This window comes from Cryptomeria japonica, chromosome 10 (genome assembly GCF_030272615.1).
Source record: "Cryptomeria japonica chromosome 10, Sugi_1.0, whole genome shotgun sequence".
NCBI lineage: Eukaryota > Viridiplantae > Streptophyta > Pinopsida > Cupressales > Cupressaceae > Cryptomeria > Cryptomeria japonica.
In genome coordinates this window covers 912000519-912020271 of record NC_081414.1, presented here as the reverse complement: position 1 = coordinate 912020271, position 19753 = coordinate 912000519, and the positions used below count along the sequence as shown (strand labels likewise).

General features: G+C 38.4%; 1 protein-coding gene across 3 annotated transcripts in view; it reads left to right on the top strand.

Annotated features, from left to right (window-relative positions):
* The window catches only part of LOC131050480 (polypyrimidine tract-binding protein homolog 1), a 32493-nt gene extending 13389 nt beyond the window's left edge, over window positions 1-19104 (top strand). For 2 of the 3 annotated variants that reach the window (XM_057984675.2, XM_057984679.2), the window contains 5 exons: window positions 12105-12156; window positions 12257-12361; window positions 12465-12546; window positions 18010-18122; window positions 18319-19104. In XM_057984675.2, the coding sequence (XP_057840658.1) occupies window positions 12105-12156; window positions 12257-12361; window positions 12465-12546; window positions 18010-18122; window positions 18319-18807 (841 nt within the window). In that variant the 3' untranslated portion in view covers window positions 18808-19104. The remainder of the gene's footprint in view (window positions 1-12104; window positions 12157-12256; window positions 12362-12464; window positions 12547-18009; window positions 18123-18318) is intronic. The other variant, XM_057984683.2, reaches the window with a different exon arrangement.
* Window positions 19105-19753: the final 649 nt, after the last annotated feature.

Below are 19753 nucleotides of genomic sequence, written 5' to 3'. Positions count from 1 at the left end.
GTTTTATAATGACGAGGAAGAGGAAGGCATCATTAATTCTCTTAAAATGTGTCTTTGCATTGCTCAGAGGGAGTTGAGTATAATACTCCCACACCTTCTTCTATCCCTCTTCATCACCGAGCTGGCCTTCTGTTTGCAACCCTGGAAATTTGCCCAGATAACATAAGAGGTAAAGAAGAATTTCTTTGTCTTGTGCACATCAACCAACTGTTTATGTATGTTATTTGACAATATTTGGGCCCAATCAAAGTATTGTTTCCCAATCAGAATAGTTGTCATGTACTGAAACATCCAAGGGTGAAAATGTCGGCAATCTGGCTTACCGAAGGCCTTGCTTAACATAATGATTAAATCCTGTTGTGGCTCCTTGAAATCGGCCCTTAGAATGTCACTGACCTTTAATCCTGTCTTCCTTTCCTCCTCGAGCCAATTTTCGTTCATGTGTCTCTTGCAGGAGGCAGTATCCTTTTTCCATACTTCATCCGCTTCCTCCTCAGTTGTCAACAACACATCTTCCCTTGAAGGAATACCAAAAACAAACCCTAGCATATCTGTTGATAAATCAATCCTGTTCTAGCACCAGTTTCTATTGACGGGTGTTTTGACACACTCACCAACAGTCAGGTAATTTATGTGAACACCCACCACCTCTCCTGAAAAACAATAAGTTTTGGGGAAACTAACTACTCCAAGGTCTCTATAGTCGGGTCTCGGTGGAGATGGGCAGCTCAATGGTTGATGTGGTTGTACCTGTCAAGGGGCCTACTGGTTGAAACAAATTCCAATAACTTCCAATAGCTTAACATTTGTTTTTGTATTTTTATGGTTTAGATTCTCTTTCAAAATAAACTGCAAAAGATAGATCAGTGAAACAAGAAAATAACAATGAAACCAATACAATAACAACTTAATGAACAACTCAATTAGCACCCTGCAATCCAAAAATCATCAATATCATTCAAACCAGCATTCAATAACGGACCTCCAATAAACATGCAAAGTCATGCAACCTCACAAATTCATGGAAAGAATATCACCACAATATCGTCCTATCACATTAATTCTCATACACCACTTCTGTGCGCAATATGATTCATAAAGCAATAAAACACAAGACCAAAATAAGTTTCTGATTTCAAACAATAGACACTACCAGATTACAAAGAACAAATTTATAGCACATACGCATAGATCAGGCAATCTATAAGCTGCTTCTTGTATTAACTCCAAAGAATGTATTACAAAAACTACTCCAACTCATAACAATCTGCATAAAAGTAATCTAAAATCTCTAAGTGGGCCTCAAATCATCATGCCTGGACATGTTATGCCACCTAGGAAAATTGTTCCAACCTCTAGGATATAGCCTATATCATATCCCTCATAATGATGATGCCTGAGTTTGAGTAAATCCTAGCATTGAATTTGAAAGTGTCTTGTACAACAAGGTGGTGGGAAAGAATTTACTTCTCAAAGTTTATTCATTTTTCATACATGGAATACTTGCATTGAAAATGTTGCTTGTGAATAGACGATTCTTTAAGTAAGTCTTGATTCCCCACCTTGATTTATGAGTTGGGAATCAAACTGAAACTGTAATGAGACTTAAGTGAGTTTAAGCAAATAGCTTACTACCATGAGCTAATAATACTTTACACGGGTCCAAACTCTCATACTCGAGATGCATCTACTTTGGGGTAAACTGCATTCTGTTGTGTAAATGGTAGCCAAAACAATTAAATTTGCATCCAATACTAAAATATATCAGAAACAATAGCAATATTAATAATAGAACATAGATCCTCAAAAGGCAAGGATTTGTTGGTTACTGCGGATAGCACTTTTAAACTTGAATTTGGAGGAAGACTTCTCAAAGACACTTTATTGAGACCAAAATGATCAATTATATTTAAAGTTTGAACTTGCTTATGTCAGAGGTTAATCACCCCAATTAAGTTATTCCTTCACATCTTTTTTTGTGTATCTATTCCAAAGCATCAAATAATTGCACTTAATATTTCAAAAGCATGCAGTTGCTAAGAATACTAGTTGAGTAGCAGTAGAGATCAGCGAAGTCTTCCTTTATGACTGGAAAGTTTTGTTTCATAAATACTATTTTAATTTTTGGTGATGTTATATATAGGTTTACTGGATACCTTCCCTCCCATGTGGATACAAATATACATGTATCTGCAAATTGGATACTGGATTGATATATAATTATATTAAAGCTGTAGCTGGATGGCCCTGGATAACAGGTCAAAAGTTTCCAGAAGGATCTCATCACCTTCTACAGGCTGGTCAAAGTCTAAACATTTTCCTTGAATTGTTACATTTGTACATAGTTATCCAACAGCCAACCTCTGTTGGCCAGTCGAAATATCCTCTTAGTACATAGTTATCAATCTTCCAACTCTTGTCGAAATATCCTCTATGGACTAAATCTTTGATCCATACAAATAAAACCAAGTCAAGGTGTTCCCATGGAGGTCAACAATGATTGAGACTAAAGTAAAAGGCCCCTCTGGTCAATACAGAGAATGGCATGTTGAGAGAAACCAATCCCAATGGTCCAGCAATAGTGAGCCCAAGGTTCTGCTCTTCAATGAACCGTTTTTAGCAAATGAAATATTCCTAGCCAATTTTTTTTAAAAAAAAACTTTAAAACAAGTTGGATTGCAATAACTTAGATGATTGTACGTTTAAGTTAGAATATAATTCCATGTGCTGAAACAACTCTACCCAGAATGCGCCGTGGATGGCGAGCATTGGTCAGAGGATCTTTAAAACAGTTGCTTATGCAGAAAACTCTAACCAGCATGGCGCCGAGATGGCGAGCATTGGTCAGAGGATCCCCTATTCTAAAACTGGAATGGGAACTCTACGCCAAGTATGTGCTACCCACTCCAAACGGACAGGGGCGACCATATGACGGAGTGAAAACTATAATGCTTGTTTGATTAGTAATGCAGAAACTGAAAACACTCAACACCCGGAATGTGCTTTCCGACCCAAGAAGGGAGAGTAGCTACCATAGGGTGGAGGATAAACTTATTACAACAACTTAAGTGAGTTTGAGAATTACAACTAGAAATGAAGCATGATACCAAGACTGCCAGTACTACTGTCAGCCTTTACACAGTGTGGATTCCTCTGTTCAAATCTTGTAGAATTTCTAAGGGATCACATTACATTATGGAGAGCCATTATGAACTTAAGTGGAAATACTAAATCCAATAGCTTCAAAGATCAATATACTGGATCTCCCGATTCCTGTTACAAATCTGCACATTAAATGCATAAACAGCAGACTATAGGACTACTTCACATGCTCATATTCTTCACATATAACCTCCAAATGACCAGCAATCAGATGCAATAACCCTTATTAATGGAGATGCTTAAGACAAGACAAAGAAACCAACCCAAAACCCATGCATACAACCTGCACGAATTTCAATGCACTCCCAAATGGTACGGTTTAGCAGAATGGTACGATTTGCTCTTAAAATTCAATGCAAGCTTCTAAAATGCTACAAACTTAGGAAATGCAACGCCTAGGTCAAACAAATGCAATGGGCTAATACCCAGAATGATATTTTTGGTGTTTTCTGTTTTATGAATGGAAAACATGCAGTCGCGGTTTCCTGGATGCAGAAAACTGAATACACTATAATGCTTAAATGATTAATAATGCAATACTCTGAAGATAAACTACTATCAAATGCAATACATAGAGATTAAATCACCACTAGTTGTTGTCTTTCAAACAAGAAGCGATGCCTGTGCTAGAAGGCCTTCATTCCTTGAAGCAAATCCCAGAGCCAGACGGCAGCCAAACAAAATTCTGCAAAAAGGTCCCTCCATGATGCACAAGACTCCAATATATAGATTCCTTGGACTCCATGAAACCCTAAATGCAACTTCACCTCAAACCCTAATCTCACCTTCAACATGGCGTCCCATCTTTCCTAGCGCAAAAGTCAAGGTATATAATAAAGTCTTCACCTTGGTAAGTCACGCCTTGGTTTTGACTTTGGTTTAGGACAAGAAAAATATTAAATATACTCCATGAAGGCGCCACCCTTAGAAACCCCCTTTTAAGTTGTCATTAAGTCATTTGACTAGGCCAAGGGTAAAATAACATTATAATTATAATGTTATTTAAAATTGAAATTACTTGACTTCTCAACCTTGCATTCTGGAGCTCGAATCTGTCTACGCCCTTTTGAGTTGACTGAACAAGAAAAGGAGATTGCCTGATGCCACCTGGATACTGCCAAAAATAGAACTTACTAAAAATAGTAAATTCTAAGAATTGCCTCGAAAGCAGAGATGAATATACCGTTGCGAAGCTCTCTGAGCAACCAGAAAGAAGCCGCCAAGGGAACCATCCAAAAAGAACAAAGTCCTCCTCAAAAATAGGAAACCCTAATTATACCTTCCGACTGGCCTCCGAGTTTCCAAACAAAAGACCAACGGTCGCAGAGAAAATCAGGTCCAAGAAGGGGACATTACAGTCTGCCCTCCCCAAGATTGCTTGTCCCCAAGCAATCGCAAACCAGGATGCTGCAATATCTCATCACTTTCCCAAGTTGCATCCTCCAAAGGCAGGTTTTTCCACTTCACTAAGTATTCTCTGATGGTTCTTTTCCTCAAAGACCGTTCTCTGACATTAAGTATCTCTTCGGGAATTAGAACCAATTGCCCCTCTTCATCCAGGGGGGGTAATTGTGACGAAGGTACCACATTGTGTCCAAGAGCCTTCTTGAGACGAGATACATGGAAGACATTATGGACTCTACTATTAGAAGGTAGCTCCAATTCATAAGCTACTGCCCCAACCTTTCTGATGACCTTGAATGGCCCATAGAAGCGAGGTTTGAGCTTCTCAGCTCCACTCTTTTTGAGAGTAGACTGTCTATAAGGCTGCAATCGCAGATAGACCATATCCCCAACTTCGAATGAGCGCTCACTACGCCTCTGATCAGCATACAACTTCTGCTGATTTTGTGCAATCTGCAAATTTTCTTTCAAAGATTTCATTATGTCTTGATTTTTCTGCAACATATCCTTGGCTAAGGGTGCTTTGCTATCACCAAAAACCAAATCTGCAAAACTAGGAGCTTCATACCCATAAAGTGCCAAGAAAGGAGACATCTTTATCGACATATGGAACGAAGAGTTGTAGCAGTACTCCCCTAGGTGCAGCCACTTGACCCATGCTCTTTGCTGTTCTGACACATAATTTCTTAAGTAGCCTTCCAACCACTTGTTCACTACTTCAGTCTGACCATCTGTTTGGGGGTGATAACTAGTGCTTGGAGTGAGCACAGTACCACTCATTCTGAAAACTTCTTGCCAAAAAGTACTTAAGAACTTGCTGTCCCTATCACTTACAATGTTTTTGGGTACCCCATGCAGCCTAAACACCTCCCGAAAGAACAGATCTGCAACTTGTGCTGCAGAAAAAGTGCTGGTAATGGCGAAGAAATGAGCAAATTTGGTAAGCCTATCCACCACTACATAAATACAGTCCTTCCCTTGAGATTTGGGCAACCCGGTGATGAAATCCATCGAGATACTTTCCCATTTTTGATTAGGAATGGGGAGGGGTTGCAGCAAACCGGCAGGTAAAGTGTTCTCATTCTTATTTACTTGACAAACAGGACATTCCTGGATGTAGTGTTGTACTTCTCCCTTCAACCCTTTCCAAGAAAACCTTTCTCGGATCTGCGTATATGTCTTGAAAAACCCTTGGTGACCAGCAACCGGAATATCATGAAAAGTCAGAAGAATCTTCTTCTTCAATTTAGAATCGGACACCAAAAAGATCCTTCCCTTGTAATGGATCAATCCCTCAACCACCTTGTACCTTTCATCATGAAAAGTACCTTCAAGAATGCTGGTTGCAAACTGATTTTTGGCATAATCAGCAAGCAACAAGTCTCTCCAATCTGCAGTAAGCTCACACAATGAGCTAAGATGAGGTCTTCTAGACAGAGCATCGGCCACGATATTATTTTTCCCTTTGACATATTCAATGTCAAAGTCATAGGCTTGAAGCTTACTTACCCATTTCTGTTGCCTCTCATTTAGATCTTTCTGATGCATGAAATGCTTGAGGCTATTGTGGTCAGTTTTCACCACGAATTTGTTCCCCACCAAGTACTGCCTGAACTTGGCTAATGCATGCATAATGGCAAGCATTTCTTTGTCATAAATCGAGTATGTCCTTTCGACACCCCGTAATTTTCTACTCTCAAACACGATAGGGTGTTTGTCTTGCATCAGGACAGCCCCCACTCCTTCACCTGATGCATCACATTGCAGCTCAAATGGTTTGGAGAAATCAGGAATGGCTAAAACTGGACACGAGCTCATGGTTTGGAGAAATCAGGAATGGCTAAAACTGGACACGAGCTCATTATCTTCTTAAATTTGTCAAACACAACTTGAGCCTTTTCGGACCAAACAAAGGCCCCCTTTTTGGTGAGATCAGTAAGGGGAGCTGCATTTTGTGAATACCCCTTAACAAATCTTCGATAAAACCCACACAGACCTAAAAACCCTTTCAATTGAGTCAAATTCTCAGGGGGTGGCCAATCCATGACTGCTTTTATCTTTTCCGGGTCCACCTTCACTCCTTCAGCACTGATTATGTGACCCAGGTACAATAACTCCTCCATTCCAAATTCACATTTGGAAGCTTTAGCGAACAAACTCTCAGACTCCAGGATATTAAGCACTCCTTCCAAGTGCTTGAGATGATCATCCCAAGTCTTGCTGTAAATCAGAATGTCATCAAAAAATATCAATACAAAATTCCTTAGCTGATTCTGAAAAACACGGTTCATGCAAGACTGAAAGGTGGCCGAAGCATTAGTCAACCCAAAGGGCATGACTAGGAATTCAAAATGACCATAGTGGCATCTGAAAGCTGTCTTCTCAACGTCAGACCCCCTCATCCGAATCTGATGGTAGCCCGACCTCAGATCGATCTTCGAGAAGAACTTGGCCCCATGTAACTCATCAATAAGTTCATCAATTCTGGGAATGGGGTATCTATTTTTGATGGTGCTTTGATTCAAAGCACGATAGTCCACGCACATGCGCATGGTCCCATCCTTCTTCTTCACCAAAACCACTGCAGAAGCGAAGGGGCTCTTGCTTGGGCGAATGAAACCCATCTCCAAGAGTTCTTGAATATTCCTCTCTATTTCATCTTTCTGCCTCTTCGGATACCGATATGGAGTTATGATCACCGGTTTAGCTCCTTCCTTGAGCTCTATAATGTGTTCTGAACCCCGTTCAGGTGGAGGTCCAGGAGGCAAGTCGGCAAAAACCGCACTTTTCTTTGTGAGAAGAGACTGGATGTCAGGAGGTTGGTCACGTTTAGTCTCAACAGGACTAGCAGGGAGGATTATACATTCAGCAATCCACTCAGCTTGATCGTGACGGATCAGTCTTGCCATTCTCTTGAATGACACAACTCGCGGACCTCCATTAGACATTCCTCTTAGAACTATCTTCTTCCCATCTGATTGAAACTTCAACTCCATAGTCTGCAGATTCAAGGAAATCTCCCCAAGAGAACGCAACCATTGAATACCAAGGACAGCATCAGTATCCCCAATGTGTACTACGTAGAAGTCATCCTTGACTTCGTAGTTTCCCAACTGCATGGTCATGTTTGAAATCTTCTTGGTGCAAGAGATATGGAATCCATCGGCAACCATGACCTTAAACCCTTCAAACTCTTCAGTTTGCAGCCCCTTCTTGGCTACCACAACTTCATCAATGAAGTTATGTGTTGCTCCAGTGTCGATCAAGGCTACAATTCGCTGCCCTTTGATCATCCCACGAACCTTGAATGATTCGTTTCTTTGAAAACTAGAGAGTTGGGCCAAGACTCCCCCACACTCCCTTTCATCTCCAGATTCTTCTGGGGCTCTATCTCCTTCACTTTATTCAAAATCAGATTGCTGGTCGGAAAATTCAGAACCACTCTCACCAGCAGAATAATATTCAATCTGATTGAACTTAACCCCCTTTTGGCAAACATGATCTTGTGACCATTTTTCCCTACACTGGAAACATAACCCCTTTCTTCTGAGTTCATTCAGGGTTTCTGGATCCAACCGGGGGATATTGGGATTGCGGTTCTTGAACTCTTGGTGTTGAGGTCTCAAGGGCAGTCTATGCTGAGGCCTTTTTCCCTTATCCCCTTTCTGAAAGGGGGAATTTGACTGAAATTTGGCCTTAGGAGCGGCCCACTCCATATTTCTTGCTTTTTTCATGGCCTCTTGCAATGATGGGGGATCGAAAGCTTTAATCCACCCCTTGAGAGGTTCTGTCAACCCTTCACTGAAAAGAATCACCAACCTCCTTTCCGTGATTCCTGTCACCATGACTGAGAGCCGTTGAAATTCTGCAATGTAGGCATGGACTGTGCCATACTGTCTTAGTTGTGCAAGTTCTCTAAAGTGGATTTCAGGATCCTTCTTCTCAAATCTCTCAATGAGCCTAGTGGTGAACTCATCATATGCTGTGATAGACCTATGACCCAAGGTGATGAGGCCATGGTACCACCACTCGTGCGCCACCCCATCAAGGTGTAGCGTAGCGAACTTGATCGCTTCTTCTTCTGCCATTGGTCGGAGAGCTAGATAGTTATCCAGCTTTTGAATCCAAGCTCGGGCTGAATTGGAATCACTCCCGTCAAAGTGGGGAAGTGTAACTTTGTTGACAGCTTGGTACAAGTCTCCTTGATTTAATGGTCTCCTCTGATCATGATATCTCCCTTGTCCTTTGTTTTTCCTTTTATGATCCATGAAATCATTATAGGACATATCCATTTTGATGTCGTCAGGTAGAGAATCATACTCTGCTCGACCGAGTCTCAACTGCTCCACAAAGGAAGCATTCTCCCCGGGATCAGGCTGATTAATTACGGGTGCCAGAAAGGTGGGTTTAAAGGGTCTGGAAGAAATGTTGGTATTATTAGGCACTATCCGGCCTACATGCTCATCATGCGGTTTGGAAGCACTATACTCTCCTCTATGGCCTGAGTTATTCTGAGGAGTGGTGTTCTGACCCATTTTTCCCATCATGAGGGAGACCATGTCCATCAAAGCATCCATCTTTCTTTCAAACCTCTTCCCGGGACTCAGAGATCTTTCCCTTTCCTTTCCGCTATCTTCTCTGTTGTGGGTGTGCCTCTCATTACCCCCAACTGATCTCTCACCCTCTGCCATATCAGATTCCTGAGAAGACTCCCAGTGAGCCCACAAGACTTCTGAGGCTGTTTGACCCTCAGGAGGCTGATGAAACTGAAATTGTTTCCCAACCTTCTTATCTTCTCTTGCCCAATATCGTTTTTCTCTGTCACTCATAGACAAGTTGCTCACAGGATGGCAAAATCTTGGCTCTGATACCACTGAAATATTCCTAGCCAATTTTTTTTTTAAAAAAAACTTTAAAACAAGTTGGATTGCAATAACTTAGATGATTGTACGTTTAAGTTAGAATATAATTCCATGTGCTGAAACAACTCTACCCAGAATGCGCCGTGGATGGCGAGCATTGGTCAGAGGATCTTTAAAACAGTTGCTTATGCAGAAAACTCTAACCAGCATGGCGCCGAGATGGCGAGCATTGGTCAGAGGATCCCCTATTCTAAAACTGGAATGGGAACTCTACGCCAAGTATGTGCTACCCACTCCAAACGGACAGGGGCGACCATATGACGGAGTGAAAACTATAATGCTTGTTTGATTAGTAATGCAGAAACTGAAAACACTCAACACCCGGAATGTGCTTTCCGACCCAAGAAGGGAGAGTAGCTACCATAGGGTGGAGGATAAACTTATTACAACAACTTAAGTGAGTTTGAGAATTACAACTAGAAATGAAGCATGATACCAAGACTGCCAGTACTACTGTCAGCCTTTACACAGTGTGGATTCCTCTGTTCAAATCTTGTAGAATTTCTAAGGGATCACATTACATTATGGAGAGCCATTATGAACTTAAGTGGAAATACTAAATCCAATAGCTTCAAAGATCAATATACTGGATCTCCCGATTCCTGTTACAAATCTGCACATTAAATGCATAAACAGCAGACTATAGGACTACTTCACATGCTCATATTCTTCACATATAACCTCCAAATGACCAGCAATCAGATGCAATAACCCTTATTAATGGAGATGCTTAAGACAAGACAAAGAAACCAACCCAAAACCCATGCATACAACCTGCACGAATTTCAATGCACTCCCAAATGGTACGGTTTAGCAGAATGGTACGATTTGCTCTTAAAATTCAATGCAAGCTTCTAAAATGCTACAAACTTAGGAAATGCAACGCCTAGGTCAAACAAATGCAATGGGCTAATACCCAGAATGATATTTTTGGTGTTTTCTGTTTTATGAATGGAAAACATGCAGTCGCGGTTTCCTGGATGCAGAAAACTGAATACACTATAATGCTTAAATGATTAATAATGCAATACTCTGAAGATAAACTACTATCAAATGCAATACATAGAGATTAAATCACCACTAGTTGTTGTCTTTCAAACAAGAAGCGATGCCTGTGCTAGAAGGCCTTCATTCCTTGAAGCAAATCCCAGAGCCAGACGGCAGCCAGACAAAATTCTGCAAAAAGGTCCCTCCATGATGCACAAGACTCCAATATATAGATTCCTTGGACTCCACGAAACCCTAAATGCAACTTCACCTCAAACCCTAATCTCACCTTCAACATGGCGTCCCATCTTTCCTAGCGCAAAAGTCAAGGTATATAATAAAGTCTTCACCTTGGTAAGTCACGCCTTGGTTTTGACTTTGGTTTAGGACAAGAAAAATATTAAATATACTCCATGAAGGCACCACCCTTAGAAACCCCCTTTTAAGTTGTCATTAAGTCATTTGACTAGGCCAAGGGTAAAATAACATTATAATTATAATGTTATTCAAAATTGAAATTACTTGACTTCTCAACCTTGCATTCTGGAGCTCGAATCTGTCTACGCCCTTTTGAGTTGACTGAACAAGAAAAGGAGATTGCCTGATGCCACCTGGATACTGCCAAAAATAGAACTTACTAAAAATAGTAAATTCTAAGAATTGCCTCGAAAGCAGAGATGAATATACCGTTGCGAAGCTCTCTGAGCAACCAGAAAGAAGCCGCCAAGGGAACCATCCAAAAAGAACAAAGTCCTCCTCAAAAATAGGAAACCCTAATTATACCTTCCGACTGGCCTCCGAGTTTCCAAACAAAAGACCAACGGTCGCAGAGAAAATCAGGTCCAAGAAGGGGACATTACAGCAAAGTCCTATTTTTGTGAGTGTATATGAAAAACAATTCTCAATAAAGCAACAACTTAACTGGGAGGTACATTCGATGATTAATACTGAGCACAAATTGGATTGTGGAGAATCTAAATAGATTGGCTCTTTGATCTTTGCTCCAAGGTTAACATTAGAACATTCTTCTTAGGAGAGCAGTTGTCAGTCTGGAATTGCTAGTTACCACCAAAAGAAGGCTAGGCTACAAAGGGGACTGCAGTGGTGAAGCAGATCAAAGGTTGAACTCACTTTCCCAGTCTTGTGAAGACAGTGACACAACACACAAGAGAGTTGGTACCAGCAGTACCGAAACTTGCAATGGATTAAAAATACGAAGAGCCTATTCTCTAATATCAATCTACTACCTGGACGGTCAGAGAAATCTTAAAGGTCCTGTATTTCCATGTAGGATTATTAATTTAATAAATACTTTTTATCTAAACTTACGTGGTCCTAAGCTACTACATTTTTTGGACTAGTCCCCTGTCCTTTTTATGAGAAAGCTTTCTTTTTATTAAATGAAGTAGATTATGGTTTGAGAAATGTAAGGAATGCAAATTGTAACATATGAATTTGTGATTGCAAACCAATCTTACAGATCTTTCTGAGCTTTCAATATTGCAAAGTTAATTGGATTTCGTTTTTGGTTGGATTAATGAGATATATTCAGAGTTCTTAAAAAAAGATAACTATTAATCCTACGTCTAACTTCAATAATACCTGTTTCTGGCGTTTGTTTTTCCGCAGAGATTACACCAATCCCAACCTTCCCGTGAATCCTTCTGCAATAGATGGGCAGGTTTGTGTAGACATGTTTTTGTGAACGTTTTAGGAGTATTAGTTATTAAAAGTTACTTCTGTTTGTGTTCTTTTAACTGACATGATTATTGACATTCCAGTTTACCATAGGACCTGATGGAAAGAGAAAGGAGCTTGAGAGTAATGTTCTTCTCGCGTCCATCGAAAACATGCAATATGCAGTGACAGTTGATGTTTTAAACACGGTAGTCAGATATTTATTTTGATCAGTTGTAATTGGACGTTGAAATTGTCAAGTTTCAGTATCCACTGCAGGGATTGATTTGTATCTCTGTTTTGAATTACTAGGTGTTTTCATCATTTGGAACTGTTCAGAAGATTGCCATATTTGAGAAGAATGGAGGATTTCAGGCATTAATTCAATATCCAGGTAATACCTTTAATGTTTATACTTGTATCTTCTTTTAGGGTTTTATTAATTCATAATCTGTTTTGAAATGTTTTTGCTTGAAATTTTGGTCTGATATGATCTTCATTTGAAACTGCTTGTTGATGCTTTTTAGTAATCTAGGAAGAGACATCTGAGCATTGATAATGAGATGGGTTTAAGTTGAATAACACTTAAGATTTGCTTTATGTTCAGGATTTACCTTTCCCTTCCTAGAGGTTTATTCTTACATAGCACAAGCTACATGCTTTAATGTATCAGCTCCATCTTCAGTTATGAGGATAACCGGAAGTGAGATCTTTCAAGGAATTGAAGGCAATGAAAACTACCTCCCTCAACCAAGAGCCAAATCAGTGACAGCTTGGATACATTCCTTCTAAAGTACAAAATGAGGTGAAAGATAATTGTTAGAGGGATTGGATAAGCTTGAAAATTGGCTTGCCTAATGTTTTGGGGTAGTCTAGGGTATGGACTCTGTGAACGTTTATCCAATCAATTAGTGTAAGGCTAAGTCCTAGTTTTTCAGTTCATAACACACAATTTGTTTAATGATAGAATCAAAGAGGTGAACTTTTGGTAGCAAGTCCTCGGGATTGACCTTGGAAACTAGAATTCAAAACTGTTCATCATACTCATCCCTTACATGGTTGTGTCTGAGAATCTGCCTTAAGCTAAACAAGGGGACAACATATTATGTGTCCAGATAAGCTATCTAAATCTCTGAATGATCCCCTTGAAATGCAAAATGTAATTTTCCTGTCACCAAGGAAGGTCCTTATCTTTTGTTGGCCCAGCTTGGCCTTTTAACTTGTTAAGTTGGTAAAATACTTAGAAATTAAAGTACGTTAACACATGAAGAAGGAAGTTTTGTTGTGACATGATCATAAGAAGGTAGAGCTCTATGAAATGTGAGGATTATGATGAAGTTATGAGGCAAGTTTGGCTGGAAAGAAAGGGTTGATGTGATTGGATATTTTGTTTTCATGATAGGTATCTTCCCAATGAAAAGGTTTTGGATACAATCTGTTTGACTTATCAAGATAACCATGTGTTGGAATAAACACACCAATTGGTCCAAAAATTTTCTGCATTTTTCTCTCTGTGTCCCCTCCAACTTTCACAGGAAGGTGTTTGAATGTTGCTTTATCTAGAGTTTGAAGATGCATAAACTGACAGCTTATTTAACTGCAGCCAGAAGAAGGATAAGTGACCAAATTGCAGATGCATTTAGGCTTCATGATCCATAATTAATATAGATATCTGAATAGAGGGTAGCTGACCAAATTGCAAATGCATTTAGTCTTCATGATCCATAATAAATATAGATATTTGAATATTAATTCATCAACAGTATTTTTTAATCTTTTCTGTAACCATCTTGGTTTATTTATTTGCACTCCTTTCTGTTACGAAATTACAAATAAACTTACTTCTGATTCACCCTTAGGCTCTCAGCAACTTGCACACGGCACTAGAAAAATGCATACAGCATTCATTCAATTCACATAACTATTTCTTTCAGCATGAAATCAATTACGAGCCGTTCAGCATAAAATCAATTACGAGCGGAAAATTAAAAGTAAACACTGTTATAAGATTCTGAATCGTCTTTCTTGAATGAATTATTACTGATTAGTAATAGAGTTTTCACCCCAAAAATAACTGATTACAAGAGCAGATTGTACGCTTCAATAATAGTAATTAAAAATAAAAAAAGTACATTGCTAAACTAGATACGAAGAATGTGTAAAGTAATAAGTTAAATTTTAAGTGAAAAACTAAGCAAAGACTTGTCTACATCTAAAATCAGTGACAGACTAAACACAGCCTTTTAAAAATATCTCTTCTAAAATAGTCTTTTTTTTTTTTTTTAAATAACCACCAAAACTAACTGAAGTATAGCTGAAAAGTGGCGCACCAAAATTGAATACTCTTATAGTTTGAGTCTTAAAATTTTTTTCATGGACTTATTTATCCACATTCTACTGATTTGGCATCAGTTTTTTCCTACACTGTCCATGTTAACTTACGAAAACAGTCAATATATGCTTAAAAATGAGTACTTAGAGATAGTTGTAGATATGGAGGAAACAAAACTGTTAAAATAATATTAATATCTTCTATAATGGTCATCTTCTACTTTTAGTTGTGGACTCATTTAGCTTTTTAGTTAATTAGCTTTTAAGCTAAATTTAGCTTTCACGCTTAATTTAACTTTCATGCTTAATTTAGCATTTAGCTCTTTAGTCTTTTACTTTAACGTTATGTTCTAATTATAGAACATCGTCTTGTAACCTCTATATATACGTGTGTATATCGTTCAATGTAATCATCCGATTATTGAATCATTCATTCAATTTATTTTTCATGGTATCAGAGCGGGTCGATGGGATTCTTTAAAGTTTGGCGAATTTTTTAATAAAAATTCATGGCCTTCTTTTTGGAATATTTTCCAAATTTTTTTAATTGTTTTTTAATAAAAAAAAATGATTTTGCTTTTTTGAAGGTTTTTTGAGGGTTTCAAGGGTTTCTGGTTTGTAGGCGAATTTCTTTGTGTTGGGCAGCAGTTCATGTTTTCTTTAGGGTTTTGGAGATTTTCAACCCTGCAACCTGGGGGTTTTTTTTTGCAGATTGAAAATTTTCGTAGAGTTTCTGCAATTTTCGATTAAGGTTTTGACCCTTCAGTTCAAGTCAAAATTTTATTTTGGTTGCAGATTCTTGGTGGGTTTTTTTGAGACCTCAACTGGGTCATTGTCAAATTTTTCTGGGTGCATCGTTTTTTGGGCCTCAATTTTTGAGCCGTCGGATCTGCATTCTGTTTTCAGATTCTTGGTGGGTTTTTCGAGAGCTTTCTGGGTTGGTCTCATATTTTTCTGGGTGCTTCGTTTTTCGCACCTCAAATTTTGTGCTAGCAAATTTGCCTTGGAATTTAAAAACAGTTCGCAATTTTTCCTAATTCTATGGACGTTGGGAATTTTGCTGTCTTTTGGGCACCGTTTATGCTGTTTTGAGTTTGCAAAAAATTTTAATTTCTGGGTTTCTTCCAAACCTCGAAATTCGTGCCTTGGAATTTGTGCCAGAATTCTTCTCCAGGGTTCCAGTTTTTTTAGCAGTTGCTTCTATTCTGATTTTTAATCAGAATCTTCTTTCTCATTCTTTGTGCCTTCACTAGGTTGACCACATTCAACCTCAGTTTTTGTGATGGCATCTTTGACCAACATCATGTTGGAACACAGTCAGAAGTTCAGTGGCCTCAACCACAACACTTGGAAATAGTGCATGTTAACGATATTTGAATATCGTTACCTTTATCAGATTGTTTTAGGCCAGACCTCGTCTTACAGGTCCCAGGGTTTTCACGATTTTTCCTGAAAAATTGTCGGTCGGTTTTCTGATTTTTTCCACAAAAAATCATGGGAGGGTTTTCACAATTTTTTCCTCAAAAATTGTTCGCAGGGTTTATAATTTTCCCTTAAAAATTATCTCATCTGTAATCCGCAATATTTGCGTAAGATTTTAGTTATCTGGGTTTTACCGTTTTTTTCCATAAAAACGATGATTTGTAGCTTCAGATTTCTTGGTTTTTCGATTTTCTCATCAAAATTGTAAATTCTCTTTTCGAGGGTTCCTATTTCAGGGTTTAGAATTTTTTCCTTAAAAATTATCTGTCATCCGCAAAGCTTGCGTGGGATTTCTAGGTTTTCACGATTTTTTCTTCAAAAATTGTTTGCTGGTTTTTACGATTTTTCCTCAAAAATCATCTGTTATACGCGAAGTTCGCGTGGGATTTGTGATTCGCGAAGTTCTCTGGTTTTGATAATTTTTTCTCCTAAAAAATCGAGCTTTGTTGCAGTCAGTTTGGGTGACACCTGTCAAGGCAAACATCTACAACTGTTGTATCTTGCAGTCAGTTTTGGAGTTGGTACTCTTCTGCAAAAGGGTTTGCTGATTTTTTTCTCAAAATCATGGTTTCAGGCTTCAGTAATTCTCGTGTGCCACATCTCTAATTCACGTGTGAAGGCTACATTACCCTGGATGGCTTTTGGTACTCTTGGTCATTTGCATTCTGCAGATCCTGGGAGGGTCTCTATAGCAGCAGATGGTCTTTGTATTTGTGATCATAACACCTGCAGTGTCTTCTGTAGGGTATTGAGTACGATAACCATTAGGGAGGGTGTTAAAATAATATTAATATCTTCTATAATGGTCATCTTTTATTTTTAGTTGTGGACTCATTTAGCTTTTTAGTTAATTAGCTTTTAAGCTTTATTTAGCTTTCACGCTTAATTTAGCATCTAGCTCTTTAGTATTTTACTTTAACGTTATGTTCTAATTTTAGAACATCGTCTTGTAACCTCTATATATACGTGTGTATATTGTTCAATGTAATCATCCGATTATTGAATCATTCATTCAATTTATTTTTCAAGAACAAGATTCAAAAGCATCACGAGAGCAGGAGTATGACACACGAGATTACCTGGAGATTCTGACATGGAAAGGAACTTTAGAAGAGTAAAGTGGTTTACCTTATCTTGTCAATATCTCTCTGCAACAACTACAATATTTTTTTGTTTTCTTTGGGACTTCAAGGACATTAATCACCAAGACAACAATATCTTAACATTTACAAAGCTTTGCAACTTTTGCTGATTTACCTCTCTACTGCGCTCAGCTGCACTAGAAACCAAGATAACTATTGTAGAAAGATTAAGTGGAACTAGTTTCATGCTCTGCAATGTTATGCCATTGCAACAAGAATAGGCTCAAAACAAAAAGCGCACAAAACAAGAATTGGAAGAAGCATTTTTAAATTGTTACTGTTTTGTGGAAGATAGTTTTCTGGATTACGATGTGTAATAATTTTTCTCATAAACATTTCAGATTGCACTCTGTGATCCACAGAGATTAGGGGAAGTGAATGTGATGTAAAATGGTAAATTGTAAACCATGACCAACTAAATAGAGGGAAAGAGGTGACTTTGACTGACTGATTTGAGACACTTAAGGAGCAGCTTAAAGCGAAGGAAGCTGGTTTGAAGGTTAGCAACTTAGCACCATGTAGTCTGTGGCCAAGAATTCACCTTAATCCTCAAAATGATTGAAAATCTTCAGTATGCATAACCTAATACTAAGAATTAACAATACTAAATGATTATCAACTCATACTATAGAATTTGTTAGATAAAGCACAATTACTAAAATCTAATGCCGTGACATGTTCAGTCATGCTTTCAATCATTCAAAGGACAGTTTCTTTCGTTTTAAATGTTCTTATGTGAAAGCCTATATGGATTGCATTGTAAATTATTGGATTTTGTTCTTGTTTATATTCCAAGGAGATGGTAAGCACTTTTGTTCTCTTTCCAACAGTTTGCTTTCATGTGTTTTTCTGTCTGGTCGCAGCACATTTTATTCTAGGCTAATATGATCTTTCTCTTCTAGATATTGGTACTGCTGTGGTTGCTAAGGAAGCGCTAGAAGGACATTGCATCTATGATGGAGGTTATTGCAAACTCCACCTGTCTTATTCTCGTCACACTGACTTAAACGTAAAGGTAGTCATGTTTTATGGTTAGTTTCAGAAGGAAGTATTTTGCCGGACTTCTAATTTTTGTGGGGAAGGTTACATTTCTCTAACACTTGATTATTCTAATATTCACATTGGTAAAACTGTAAAATGTGTATAATTGCTTTCTTAAACTTGAAAATGTTATGGGAGGTTTTTTCTTACAAAATATACATCATATGCAGGGTAATAATGATCGCAGCAGAGATTATACAACTCCAGCATCTGGCATATTACCAACCCAACCATCTCCTTTAACAGTTCCCAGCCCAACCAACGTTGGTGGATGGCAAGGTCCTCCATCTGCTCCAATGTACTCGCCAAATGGGTTTGGTGGTGTTCCTTGTCCACCACAGCAGGGAGGTATTTCTGGGCCTCAGCAAATGCAGGGATGGGGGGAGTACAATCAGTCACAGGTATCCTCTCAAATGCCAGGACCTAATGCTTTATCATCTCCATCTTATGTGGGACAAGGTCCAGTTCGGAGTCCTGCTATGCCAACTCCTCCAGGGATTGGAGGAAATAATATAGGGACAAGTCCTTTCCAACCATCTAGTCACAGTCCTCACCCTGGCCCTCCCCCAATGCCTCAATATAGCAGTCAGCCAATGCACATGCCAATGTCTGGAGGTGCTCCTCCACAAAATGGTGGTGCTTCCGGATATTACATGTAAACTCTTTTGAGTTGTGAAATTCATATATTGATCTCAGCAACTATGTTGCAGGTCTGTTAATGCAAGTACACCACACCTTATGTTCCTTATTCTTTATGTGGTTATGTTGCAAACTTCTTTGCTTTTTATGATCCAGGAAGAATGCTTTTTGAGCATATGCCTTTTGGATCTTATATTTTAATTTTATTCATCATATGTTTTGATTCTGGTAGCAAGTAGTATACAAAAAGTCGGCATTTACGGCCGTACTTGTATACTTAAAAAAATATATATAACATCAAGAAAAGTTTCCGGTGATTTGTGTTCATTGCGTGTTTTAAATTCACAGAAGTTTGTTAACAAAATCTAAGAAACTTTGATTTGAATGTTACAATGCAGAGAAGTTGAGAACATTGTCTAGAATATCGTAAGAGAAGATTTTTATGGCACAATGTAATAAAAAAGATGGTTCAGTGCTCCTCGTTTATACTTGTCAAAACTATTAAACATCAAGTCGGCGAGCAGTTGTGTTCAAGATCAGAAAAAAATTGACAGAGAAAATAAAAAAAGCTTCACGATTTCAACTTTTTGAATGTCAACCGGAATTTTATGTGGGTAAAATAATGGATAGAGAAGGTAAATGTGATGTATACGAGTAACAGAAAAGAGAAACTTGGCGTTAATGCGTTAAGTGATTTCAATGTTCAAGTAGCTAATTCAAATAACCTATGGGTGTGTGAAAGTACTCAATTTGATGGGGCTTCTCGTCTTTTGTAACGGGTCCTTTAGTTGTGCTTAGAAGTGGCGGGTACAAAAAACCATTCAATTTTATTAGGGATTGCGTCTTTTTCAATGACATATTGTGTTATGCGAAGAATTGGCGGGTGATAAATATACTGTTATAGGTGCAAAAGATCGAATTGTGTAAAGAATAATTTTCCAATTTTATTTAAAAAGAAAAATTTAG